This window comes from Caenorhabditis briggsae (assembly GCF_000004555.2).
Source record: "Caenorhabditis briggsae complete genome, chrIII, whole genome shotgun sequence".
NCBI classification, from domain to species: domain Eukaryota; kingdom Metazoa; phylum Nematoda; class Chromadorea; order Rhabditida; family Rhabditidae; genus Caenorhabditis; species Caenorhabditis briggsae.
Window position 1 is genome coordinate 11,290,113 of NC_013490.2, and position 12,965 is coordinate 11,303,077.

The 12,965-nt window shown below is 36.7% G+C and overlaps 5 protein-coding genes across 5 annotated transcripts in view; 1 reads left to right on the forward strand and 4 right to left on the reverse strand.

Annotated features, from left to right (window-relative positions):
- Nucleotides 1-621, reverse strand: part of CBG03641 — a gene marked incomplete at both ends in the record, with an annotated part of 2,121 nt that extends 1,500 nt beyond the window's left edge. The window contains one exon of the mRNA XM_045244436.1: nucleotides 424-621. Coding sequence (XP_045092450.1) covers nucleotides 424-621 — 198 coding nt within the window. The remainder of the gene's footprint in view (nucleotides 1-423) is intronic.
- A 2,154-nt stretch (nucleotides 622-2,775) lies between these two features.
- CBG03642 lies at nucleotides 2,776-3,700 on the forward strand (the record flags this gene model as incomplete). Its single annotated transcript, XM_002647054.1, has 2 exons — nucleotides 2,776-3,074; nucleotides 3,649-3,700. 2 exons carry the CDS (start codon nucleotides 2,776-2,778, stop codon nucleotides 3,698-3,700), a joined length of 351 nt encoding a protein of 116 aa, XP_002647100.1.
- A 654-nt stretch (nucleotides 3,701-4,354) lies between these two features.
- Nucleotides 4,355-6,741, reverse strand: CBG03643 (the record flags this gene model as incomplete). The annotated part of the gene is made up of 3 exons (XM_045244437.1): nucleotides 4,355-4,632; nucleotides 5,205-5,677; nucleotides 6,734-6,741. The coding sequence occupies 3 exons, from the start codon at nucleotides 6,739-6,741 to the stop codon at nucleotides 4,355-4,357; spliced, it is 759 nt and encodes a 252-aa protein (XP_045092451.1).
- A 287-nt stretch (nucleotides 6,742-7,028) lies between these two features.
- Nucleotides 7,029-8,531, reverse strand: CBG26134 (the record flags this gene model as incomplete). The annotated part of the gene is made up of 6 exons (XM_045244438.1): nucleotides 7,029-7,079; nucleotides 7,129-7,240; nucleotides 7,288-7,390; nucleotides 7,457-7,561; nucleotides 7,730-7,902; nucleotides 8,485-8,531. The coding sequence occupies 6 exons, from the start codon at nucleotides 8,529-8,531 to the stop codon at nucleotides 7,029-7,031; spliced, it is 591 nt and encodes a 196-aa protein (XP_045098232.1).
- A 3,159-nt stretch (nucleotides 8,532-11,690) lies between these two features.
- CBG03644 overlaps nucleotides 11,691-12,965 on the reverse strand; it is a gene marked incomplete at both ends in the record, with an annotated part of 4,812 nt that continues 3,537 nt past the window's right edge. The window contains 2 exons of the mRNA XM_002647056.1: nucleotides 11,691-11,795; nucleotides 12,486-12,594. Coding sequence (XP_002647102.1) covers nucleotides 11,691-11,795; nucleotides 12,486-12,594 — 214 coding nt within the window. The remainder of the gene's footprint in view (nucleotides 11,796-12,485; nucleotides 12,595-12,965) is intronic.

Below are 12,965 nucleotides of genomic sequence, written 5' to 3' on the forward strand. Positions count from 1 at the left end.
GATCCGTTCGCGACTTACTTTTGTCTGGTTCGCGAACGGATCCGTTTGTCTATCATTCGCAAGCGGATCGGATACGGAGTTCGCGAACGGACAGAATACGGAGGAATACGGGAAAATGTGTTGTAGTTTTCTGAAAACGGGTCGCGTGCGGTCCGTATGCGGTTCCTATTTCAACCGCGCCCGAACGCTGACCGTCCGTTACGGATTGTTCACGAATCACCTGTGTAGATTTCTAAATTCCAAGATGAAATTTTTAGATTCTGACATTCTGAGATTCTGAGATTCTGAGATTCCTAGATTCATAGATCTCTAGATTCCGAGATTTTTTGATTTCTAGATTCCTAGATTCCTAGATTCCTTTATTCCTAGATCCCTAGATCCCCAATTCTCACCTGGAAAGTCTGCTTGATCGGACGCTTGCACGATGCACAGGTGAAATGTTCCGGATGCCAGAGACGATTCATTGCGACCAACGCCTCGCTTCCAATCGACTGATGACAGTGTCCGCAGTGACGACGATCGATGCTTCTGTCCATTTTTGACTGAGATCCTTGGTATCAGAAGGGATATGAAGGAGTCGGGTGCCAGGGGGAGATGGGCGGTTGGTGACCCGTGGATCATGTGGACGATGGGTGATTTGGGAAAAATAGGTGGATGAGGGGCTCACGGGAAAAATCGAGTTTCTTAATAAAATTGGGGAAAAAATGACGTAATAAAAATAGAGAGTATGAGAACGGATACAAACTGAAAAGGTGAAAAAACGGAAACAGATCAAAAATAAAAGCTTAAAGTGGAACAAACATGAACACTGCCTACAACCTAAATAGTCTAAAAATGCATAAATGGCTAAAAGAAGGATCTGACAAAATACCTTCTTTTTCCGTTTTCCAGTGGAACATAGTCAATTTCAAAGTCCTAAAAAAGTATAGCAGAATTTTTCGATCTATCTGAAAATTTCAGAGTATACTGGACAAAAAATTTAGAACTTCATTTTTGTAATTATCAACTTTTCTGTAACCTTGTTAGTTTTTTGAGATATGCGCCTTTAAAGATGGAAGTCGCCACAATACAAGGGAAGGGGAGGGTAGGAGAATACGGTATTTTCAAAAGCGAATATCTGAAAAACTAAAAAAAACTACAAAAAAGGTGTCAACTACAAAAACGAAGCTCTATTTTTGTTTAGTATACTCTCAAATTTTCAGATAAATCGAAAAATTCTGCTATACTTTTTTAGGACTTCACAATTGACTACTTTCCACCGATAATGTCAAAATACATTATCTTCTTGTCCGGGGTACTGTAGCTGGTGAGTTTTGTGTTGCAAAGGTTCGGAAAGTGAAAGTACCTACTTTTTCCGGGGTATGGTACCCACTGGATACAAATGATATGGCTTATCCAAAATTTTGCACAATTGGACATCCGGACAAACAGATAAACTCTAAATTTCAGAATTTCGAAATTTCCGTTAAACACTGTTCAATGCCAAAACTCCAGAAAAGTCTGAAGTTTCAAAATTTCAAAACCCGAAAATTTTGTCCTTGAAGTCCTGAGAAACTAAAATAATCCTGAATTTTGATTTATCAAAAATCTACTTTCCTGTGAATCGGGATAATTGAGCTCAAAGTTGCCGTTTTGAGCGGGCTTTTATTAGAGTAACCACACTATAAATGAGATATTACTATACTTTACTTGAGATTTCAAATTCTTGTCCCATGTTTTCTCGATTTTTTTCTGAATTCAATTTTTTCCTCAACTCCCTACCCACGACCCGGCACATTCCCCGACATCATGAACCCGAAAAAGAGACACCATATGAACACCTCATCCTATATCAACACGGCGCCGACTTTCTTATCTTTCCCGTCAAAGGGATGCGCTCGATGAATCAGTGGTGGTGCTGGATGGTGTCGGCGGCCAAGTCATTGGTGCACTAATAAGGGAGAGAAATTTGAATTATTTTAGATAAAGAAGGACTAAAAAAGTTTAAAAAAAGCTGGTCAGACCATTTACTGGCACGTATTTTTCCTATCAAAAGGATTTGAAAAAAAGAGTAGATTTCTGGATAAGGATGACTAAGAACCTGAAAAGAAGAATCGAGATAAATCGGTGAGATCTTGAACTGCCCTACAGGATGTTTGCCAAGAAATGTCTCCGGAATTTTTCATAAACTCTGGAGCCCCCAAGAAGGACTTTCCTTCTCTTCCCCCAACTTTCTAATATTGCAGAAGTTCAAATTGAAAAACATTGACAGGTGTGAAATTACAAAACAAAATCTATCTGCTTTTCTCAATGTTGTTCTTCTCCTCGAATCAAAAAAACATACTCACACCTGTCCACCTTTTTTTTCTTTTCCACAGCACGCTCTCTATTATGAGCTGCAAGCCTTTTTCTCAGCGGAGCGCGTTTCCGCGCGGCGAAACTTTAAAAAAAAATTGTACTCAAAAATACGTTTTTAGCCTGGATTGATAGCTCTAACGGTTCAAAAGTTATGATCCAAAACATGAGTGGCTGTATAAACCTGCAACGCAGTGTTGAGAACTCGGGAGACCGTGCACGGTTTAATATCTGTTTCCTCTCCATATTCAAAATATCTTGAAACACGGGGCTGCTCTGAAACACTTCCCTGTTTGCCCGTCTTCCTTCACAACCTTCTGGAAGTTTTCCTTTGGGCGTGTCGCCATTCGACGTACGGTCCTACGCGGCTACAAAGGAAGACACGCCCACTGCCCTGTCGGAGCAGTGATAGTTCAGTTCATTTGGTCATTCGGTATAGACATGCCGCGTATTCTACGCCGTTTCCCTCGGTGCTGTATTCCACCAACTATTTGGGAGTCGAGTCGAGAGGACTACCTTCAGGATGTCGTCAACCCCAATTCTCATATCAACCCCAATTGGTCCATCATTCGATTCTTCTTCATGTTTGCTGGCTATGATTTCGAGTATGGAAAAGCTACTGTGAAGGAGAAAGCACCGTTTGTTAAAGAATATGTCCCTGACAATTTTCTGGATTCTCAGTTGGAGAATTCGACTCATCTATTGACGAACACATGGAAATGCGCTACCTCCTATTCACGGTAAGCTCACGGTAAGCTGAATAAATCCAAAATTAAGATACTGTAGTTTTTTATTTCTAGAGTTTTTGGGTTACTGTACCTTTCAAATCTTCGTAGCTCAATGCAAATATCATTTTCTGATGTTAGAAATGGGGTCACTGAGTCATTGCAAGTAGAGAGATACTGTAACAACCAGAGTCACTGTAACTCGAGGTGTATACTGTAGCCACTAGAATCATTGTGGCTAGAGGGGTACTGTAGCCACCAGATGAATTTTTACAAGAGATGAACTGTAACCGCCAGATTCACAGTAATTAGAGGGTTACTGTAGCCACCAGGGCCATTGTAACTAGAAGGATACTTTAGCCACGGCTCACTGGAACTAAATAAATACTGTAGCCACCAGGGTCACTGTAACTAGAGAGATACTATAGCCATCATAGCCATTGTATATAGAGGGATACTGTAGCTACCAGAGTCTGTATCAAGAAGAATACTGTAGCCACCGGATTCATTGTGTGTAGAGGTTGTGTGTAGGGATACCGTAGCCACCAGGAGAACGATATAATTGTACTGATCCTATCCAACTTTTCAGCTCCAACGACGACGACTCTGTCTCCACGGACGCCTACTACACCTACATGTAATCAATGCGACACTTCTTCTTCTTCAATTCTAATTTTCTATTTTTCATTTTTCAATAAATATTTATATGTACCGTAGTTTAGGATTTTTGTGAATCTTCACTTTGAATACCGTAAAACCTGTATTAGAGGAGCCGGCATATTGCTCCAAAGTATCTCCAAGGTGCCCTTCTAATACAGGTTTTACCATAGTTTTTTTCCCTAATCTGGGGTGCTTCTGGTTTCTCAGAACTTCGAAAGAAAGATTTTTCAGAAAAATTGAAATGTCTGTCAGTAAAATTTTTCAGAAAAATTGAAATCCTCAAAAATTCTTTCAAAATTCGCAATTTTCAGAAAGTTTTTAGGTTAAAGCGATAAACAGATAGACCAGAAGAGAGACATTTTAGAGCAACATGAGAAAATAAGGCATAAGCAAAAGGTCGGAAAATAGGGCGAGATAGGCAGAATAAGGCTAAATGCTTTCTGAAAAGTATTCAGAAGGCACCTAAAAAAATAAGAAAAAATCTTCAATAAAATACTTTATTTTTCAAAAACATACTTTACACACACTACGTTCGCTCCATTGAGACAGAGAGAAGTCGAAATTACTCATCAAGGGGTTGGTTTGGTTTTGAGTCGAGAAATGGTGGAGTAACCGAGTAGCGAGAGCATAGGCTCCTATGCCTGGATGGTCGAACCACCGCATGGAGTCGCCTCGAGACACACATTCACATCCTTATTCTTCTTAAGGGCTTGCGAACGGCAGCTTGTCTGACTCTTGGCCGAACGATTCGATGAGCGAGACGAGCGACGGGATCGCATCGATGGCTTCTCCTTATCAGCAGCTGGTCCTCCGCAAATGTAGTTCGACAGCCAGCATCCCTTGGTCTTTTGTCCCTTCTTGTACTCCTCAACGAATCCCATCAATGAGCCAATGGGGGCGGCGGTGACCACATCTGGAAATTTTGAATATATTGAATTTTATTGAATTTTTGAATTTTGAAAGTTTCGAATTTTCGGAATTTTTGATTTTTCGCGATTTCTATGATTTTTAGCGATTGTCAGGTTTTTGGCAATTTTCCGAATTTTTGGCAGTTTCCGAAAATTTGGAAATTTCGCAGTTTCTGAAATTTTTGAAGAAACTATTGGATTTTGGCGATTTTTAGGTTTTCTGCGATTTTTGGCGGTTTTGGAACTTCCGGCGGTTTTTAGCAAAATTTAGGATTTCAAAGATTTTCAGGTTTTTCGCGATTCTTGGCTATTATCAGGGATTTTTAGCATTTTGGCAATTTTTAGACTTTTGGAATTTCAGAATTTCAGGATTTCCGAATATCTAAAATTCAGAGCTTCAAATCTTAAGATTATCAGAATATCAAAATCACAATGTTTGGAATTTTTTCTAGTTTTTTGGTTTTTGGAATTCAGAAGTTTCAAAATTTCAAAATTTCAAAAATTTCGCATTTTTGATTTTTTTTTTAATTTTTTGAAATTTGGAATTTCCAGATTTTTGAATTTCTGAATTTCTGACCTCTCTCAATATTAACTGCGGTCGCAGTATCCAACTCTTCCACATCCACCGGATGGTCCGTCGACTCGATACACGTGGCACTTCCTGGCAAGTTGATGATAGTTTGTGGAGCCGAGAACTGATCAGTGAACTTCACAGACAGGGCGAACGCCTCCTGGCACGTGGTCCCAACCGTTGTCTTTTGATCGATAAACTGCTTGAGATTCTTGGCGTACACCGGCACCACGTATCCTTTAATCGACAGTTTGCTCTTGTCCCATTGCGAAAGTTTCGACGAGGCGACACGGAACTGAATGACGCGATGCGAGAGTGGTGGGAAACGGAAAACGTTCGTCGGGAACGAGATCGCGTCGCTCGAGGCAATCAGTTTGAGAAGGAAGTCTTTGCCGGTGGTGTTGCGGAAGACAAGTGTGCGTTGCACGAGATCACGGCTTGTTGAAATGTGCACTTCCGTTGGATTCGATTTCTTCAGTCTGCAATTTTCAGATTCTAGAGGATCAGGTTGTTTTTGAAGTCTGCAATTGTCCAGGTTGAGGGGAAAATTACTGGTTTTGAAAGATCAGTTCAACAAGGATCGTCTCCTTTATATTATGTTTTTCAAAAATTTTTGAGAGACGCAGAGAAACTAAAAGCTCTAACTTCTCTGCGTCTCTCGAGGCTCGGCGTTACATAGAAGGGTCGGCCAACTTTCAGCTCACTCAGTTCCTATAAGAAATATCAAAAAGTAGTAAACTGATAAAACATTGCTGATATCATGATAAACAATTTACCAGTTGATTACTTTTTGCTATCTCTGAAAGGAGCCGACATAATCAAGCTCGAAGTTTAGGGTCTGGATGGGCTTCTAATAGAGGAAATACGGTATTTCTGAGCAGCTCACTTCGAGCTCAAGTATTTCGGTTACTATCAGAGATATCAAAAGTCTGTCAACTAATAAAATATTGATGATATCATGATAAACATTTCACCAGTTGAGTACTTCTTAATATCTTTTATGGAAATCAAGATAAGCGAGCTCAAAATAAAATGATGAGAATTTACGGTTTCTTGGCTCTCAGTGGTTCTAGAAAAGTATTTTTTTTAGGAAAAAGCTTGATTTTTTCCAGCAATCAGGTGAGCTTATTTGGGACCCGAATCAAAACAAAAATTGGAACCTTAAATAGAGTCCGTCAAAATGTGACAGAATAGAGCTAGGCAAGCCCAGGCGCAGTACTAGATCCAGCATCCTGGATTTCCCACAAGTCTAAGTGCCCTATAGCGGAGTCAAGGGGCGGAGCCTAAATTAAGATGCGCACTGTTTTGCGACTCGCATACGGTCATGAGGAAAACTGGGCGCAACTACCAATTTTGGCTCCACCGCTTGACTCCGCCCACTTTTCCCATGAATTATTTTCCCGAAATGTTCTTTCCGCGGAATTTGACTCCGCCTTGCCAGAAATCGCGCCTCGGCGAACCTCAACTCGAGCTCGCTGGAGCGCGGTTTCTGCCAAAATATTTCGAACCCCTTTGTGCATCAGAGCAAAACTTACAAAGGCATCGTAGTTAGTTGGAGAGATGGAGGAGAACTGGCGATTCGAGTTGTCCACGAAAATCCGAGAGAATAACTGATTCGTGTATCGCGAAGCGGCTCGTTGGCGTTTTTTTGACCCCTGGATGTTTTGGTGGGGGATAATAGGTTATTGGAGAATTTCACGAAAATTCGAAAAATAATCACAAGTTTATTCACACTGGTATGGCAAAAAAAGATTTAAAATACACGATCGAATTTGCGTAAAATTATAAATATCCCGTTTTTTTTCCTATTTTCAGGTCATCAAATTGAATCTAGAAGAGGTACTCATCACCCAGCTCGAATTGGTGCATTTGCGGAGAGTTCTGGAAATTTCAGAGTGTCATAGCAAATGCGCTCCATTGATAAACTTACGGCAATTGTCAATAGAGCGGTTAGTCCATCACAAAAGGCGGTGAATAGAATAAAGAAGAATAGTCCGAATCGCTCTTTTTCGGAAATTGTCAGAATTGCGCATGGATGGTCTCTGAAAAAAAGAGAAAATTCTAAAAAATTATTTTTCCAAAAACTAACGCTGAGCAATCCTGTCCACCATCCTTGGCCATCAGAACAATGGCGAAAACGAGCTTGACCAGGGATAGAGCCATCTCAAAGCCAAGCATTGCGAATACCACTTCTGAAACAAAAAATTTAGTGGTGGCCTAGAAACCCAAAACTAGTCCCCGTTTGAATAAAAACTCACTCAGCGTTGACCGGATCCCATGGTATACTGTAATAATGATCAGCACGAGTTCTGCACATCCAAACGCAAGTATTGTGTAGAAAAATGAGTTGTCGAGAAGGATTACTGTAATTTTGGGAAATTGAATTTCGGAATTTCAAAATCTCAGAATCTCAGAATTTCAGAACCTCAGAATCTCATTATCGTAAGAATCCTAAGAATCCTAAGAATCTAAGGATCTGAGAATAGAAAATAAAAAATTGAGAATATCTGGAACCCAAAAAAAAGCCGTACCCGAAACAATGAGCAAAACCAGATAGACAATCAGATTGACCGATTTGATTCCAATCAAAAACGAGCTGAATCCCAACATCGTCCTCTCCACCTCCACGCACGTCGTGGATTCTGGTGCATTTTCGATTTCCTGCTGATGCTCCGCCAGAATATTTGACGTCGTTGGTGTCCATCTGAAACAAAAAAAAGAGGGTCTCTCGGAAACAGAATATATGTGTACATAGGTGTTGGATTTCATGTCAAAAAATTAAATTTTTTGTGGAGGTGACAAATTTTATATTTTTTAGGGAAAGACTTTTTCAAAAAAAGCTTCTTAATTTCTGAATTTCTTGGATTTATGAACTTCCGAATTTTTGAATTTTTGAATTTTTGAATTTCGGAATTTTTGAAGTTCTGATTTTCCGAATTTCTGATATTTCAGAATTTTTTGAGTTTTTTTTTGAGTTTTTTAGAATCTTTTGGAAATCTTCGGAATTTCAGAATATCTGATTTTTTGGAATATTTTGAATTTCTGAATTTAGGAATTTCTGAATTTCTGAATTATTGAAGTTCTGATTTTCCGAATTTCTGAATTTTTTAATTTTTGATTTTTTGGAGTTCTGAATTTCTGAATTTTGAAGTTCTGAATTTCCAACTTCCTGTCAAAAATTTGAAGTGTTGTGAGTCTATTTTAAAAGGATTTTTCAACATTTTCTTTCCTTAAATAGCTAAATTTTTTAAATTTATGATTTTCTTCAAAAACAACAAAAACTCACTCATTGTCAATTAAGTTCTCAGTGGAGGTATTCATGGAACTTTCCATTAGAATTGGATTTAAAAAAAAAAGAAAAAAAAATCGAAAAGCGAAAAAAAAACAGGTCTAATAATAAATGACCGATTGTGTTAGCGTGCCGGGGCACCCTTGCCTGTTTCTTCGATTATTTGTCTTTCCCTCTGATTCTTTCTTTCTCTAATTCTCCTCGATTTCCCACACTCTCTCACTCTGTCTCTTATCTCATTTGCCCTCTGTCGTTTTGACAGAAGTATGACTAGTGACTGTCACGTACTACCACTTACAAATTGTTATAGTAATGTTACAACTGCTGCACAGTCTTTTTTTTTGGGTCATGTGCTAAAGTCGCTGCATTTTTTTCATGAGAAATTTTGGTGGTTTTTGTCGATTTGAAAAATTCAAAAGTTCTAATACGTTTAATCTTGCTAAATTCAGTTGTTTTAAATTTAGATGTTTTTCTAAACTAATACATATGATGGGAGGGTATTACCCACCGTTGTGGTGAACCGTGGAACCTCTAATAGAAGTGCCCACTAAGTTTGAGGCAATTTATTTCGGTTTATGTAATAGATATCTAAAAGTGATCAACTGATTTAATGTTAGTGATATTATGATAAGCATTTCATTTTCATTAGACAATTACTTTTTGATATCTTTCACAGAAACCGAGATAAATTAGGTCAAAGTTAGGGCTACCGACACTAGTCCACACTTTTAACTTTGAGTTAATTCATCTCGGTTCCTGGAGATATCAAAAAGTGATCAATTAACAAAAAGTTTATCAAAAAATCAAAAATGTTTTGTCAGTTGATCACTTTTTGATATCTCTTACAGTAACCGAGATAAATAGGGTTAAAATCTGGGAATTTTTATATTACAGGATTTACAGTATTCAATTTTTTAAAAGTTCCCCGACCCAACTTTTTTCAAATTTTTTTGAATAATCCTCGTAATTTAGACATCTACAGAATTCAAATGTTCTAAAAATTCTAAAAAGTAATATTCACTGAAATTATTGAAATGTTTCTTTTCCCGCTGATTTTTAGTAAAAAATACAGAAAAGCAAAAAATTGGCATAACTGAAAACCCAAAAAAATAACACTGTTTTTTTGTGACAAAAAGTAACACTGTTTTTTTGTGACACATTCTCCAAAATCTCCAAAAAAATAGCATGCAAAAACTCACAAAAAGTAGGCAGATTCATAGGAAAAGTTCATAATTTTTGAAGAAAAATTATATCGAATTCTTGACTAAACTACCTCAGCTCGAGAGATATGGAACATAAAACTGGGGTCTAGTATTTTTTCGGTCATAAAATTCCTTGGAAATTTATTGAACTTATTCAGATTGCTCAAAACCAAATTGCTCAGAAATTCAGAAATTCGAAAAAATTCAAAAAATTCGAAAGTTTCCAAAAATCATAAAAACCCCAAAATACCCGAAAATCCAGGAAATTTCTGGAAATTCAGAAATTCAAAAATTATAAAAAACTCAGAATTTCAGAATTCCAAAAACCCCAGTATATACAAAAATTACGAAATGCGTAAAATCCCTAAAAATCCTCAAAATTCCAAAATTCCCAACAGTCCAGGAAACTCACAATTTCAGAACTTCAGGAATTCAGAAAACCCGGTATATTCAAAAATCCCAAATTTCCACGAAATTCAGGCCTATAGGATTCCGGGAAATTTAGAAAAATCAGAAATTCCAGAAATTCGGATTTCCAAAAAGCTCAAAAATCCCAGAATTTCAGTCTGAACAAAAAACCAACTCACTTTTCGACCAACTCGAATTCTTGATCTTTCGAATTACTTGTAGGTCCAGTGCTTGTCGTTGAGATTACTGTAGTCAGTGGTTTGTCATCCCTCATTGTTCTAGAAAAAAATTCAGAATTTTTAAAAAGTTCCGACATTTTAAGAAAAAAGTTTTCATTCTTTTTCACGTGTTTAGGTCAAAAAAGGAATTTTGGAATTTCAGAAGAAAAATGGGGTTTTTAGGTTTTCAGGAATCAAAAATCGGGGATCAAAAAGTCAATAAATTGCCACGTCACACAGAAAATTCCGGAAAAATAAAAAAAGGAAAATGGCTAAAAAGGAACCGTTGAAAGTGGGGGGAAGAAGTAAAAATAGAAAAGTACCTAGTAGAAGGGCGAGATAGCATGAGATGAGAGGAGACGCAAAGGATTAGAGATAAATCGCCGCGTGATTTGTGTTGTGTTCTGTTTTTTGTTGCGAGACAAAAAAAATTGAAAAATGAGAGAAAAAGAAGAAAAAAAAACAAATTTTGGAGGAAAAAGAAATTCTTGTAGCCTTGGAAATTGGGTCGGTGTAGCCTAGTGATTTGGGGAGTTTAGAGATTTCGATATTTAGAGAAAAAATTTCGAAATCCAAAAAAAAATTCAGAAATTCGAAAATTCGAAAAATCAGAAATTCGAAATTTTAGAAATTCCAAATTTCCAAAACTTTCAAAAAATCAAAAATCCCAAAACTTAAAAAAATCAGATTTTTGTCAGAAAAAAAACCGAAAAATGCCAAAATTCACAGACAAAAGAAAATAAATCTCAAAAATAGCAAAAATCTCAAAAAAAAACAAAAATGGACATTTTCCGAATTTCGGTAGATCAAAATTTAGACATTTTTGATCTATTGAATTTTTTTGAAATTTGGACATTATTGATCTACCATACTTTTTTTAACTTCCTAACCAAACTTTTCAGGATTCTCCCCTCCAAAATTTGAAATTAATAGTTTAAAACAGAAAAAAAAATCGTTGACTGCAAGAGAAAAAAGAAAAAAAAAGCAAAACAATTTTTGATGATGAAAAATGATGAGATGTGGGTGGCTGGGTCAGAAAATGAGTAAAAAAAAGGGAATGAAAGGCGTTTGAGGTCAATGGCCTATTCCAAATTTTAGACATTATATGTACAAAAAATCAGAGAAAAAATGGAAAAAAGAGAGATCAAATTCATTATCCAGGATTTTTTCGGAATTCTGAATTATCTTGTTTTTGAGAATTTTGGAAAATCCAGATTTTCTGACAATTCTAAAAGTTTAGAATTGTTCAGTAATTTTCTGGATTCCTTAACTTCCAAAATACCAAAATCTTCTAGAATCCAAAAAAAATCCGTGAATAAAATGAAAGAAACTTCTGGAGAAATGGGAAAATTGTTTAAAAAATTGGGGTCATTGGTTATGAATCGTTCTGCTCATCCCATCCGTTGTCCTTCACCATATGCGCCAATTCGATGATGAATTTGCCCTCTTTGTACTTTTGCGAAGATTCAAATGCATGTTCCTGAAAAAAGGAGAAATTTGAAAAAAAGAACATCTGTTGTATGGTGCTATGTGGTACTAGACATTGGGTCAGATGGGTGGACTTTTGGAATTTAACAAAAAATCGGAAATTTAAAAGTGTATGGACCCGAAAATATAGAATAGAGAATTAGGGTTTTCGAATTTTTTGAATTTTTGTGTTTTTTGAAATTACAGGAATTACATTTATAGGATATTTGGAGTTTTTAAGATTTATTTAAAATTTTGAATTTTCTAGAACTTCTTCGGAATTTCTGAATTTTTTTGAGTTCACCAGAACTCCGAAAAATTGACATTCATTGGAATTTTTGGTTTTTTGGATTTTTACAAACTTTTAGAGTTTTCAGAATTCCTTGGTTTTTTTTGGATTTTTTAAAATTTTTTGGAGTTCTGAATGCTCGAATTTTTGGAATCTCGGATCCTTGAAATCTTGAAATCTTAGATTGTTGGTTTTTAGATTCTGTTTCCTTACAATTAGCTATTTGGGTTGTTGGATTCTTAAATCCTTCGATTCTATTATGATTGAAACCTTTCTATTCCTTAGAAAATTCCTTATTCCCAAACATTCATTTTGGCGCCAAAATTTCCATTTTCAAAAAATTTATCACCCCCTTGACCTCCATTTGTCCCTCATCACACTCCCTCCTATTCAACTGTTCTTTATACTACTCACATATTTCCATCCCAATGTCGTTTTGCAGATCTCACAATAAATGTCGGCGACCGCATGAAGACCGGTCAGAAGGACACGCTCCTCGGCCGGACCGCACCCGACGTTTACACTGAAAAAAAAATAAATTTAGCGATTTTCAGATTTTGAAAAACATTTTCGAAAAATTGGAATTCAGAGCTTTGAAAAAATATAACCTATTCTGGAAAGTTCAAAATACCGAAATTTCGTGTCCAAAATAGTCAACTTTGGAGTCCTGAAAAAAGTGGTTCGGAATTTTCCAATTTGTCTGAAAATGTCAGAGAATACTAATCAAAAATTGGGCTTTATTTTTGTAGTTGACAACTTTTTTGGGCGAATGGCCTTAAGCGAAATAGCCCTTAACTTGGACCTGATTTATCTTGTTTCTTGTCAAAGATATCCAAAACTTTTCAACTAATTAAATATTTGTTATAATGTGATTGATATTTTTCCAGCTAACAA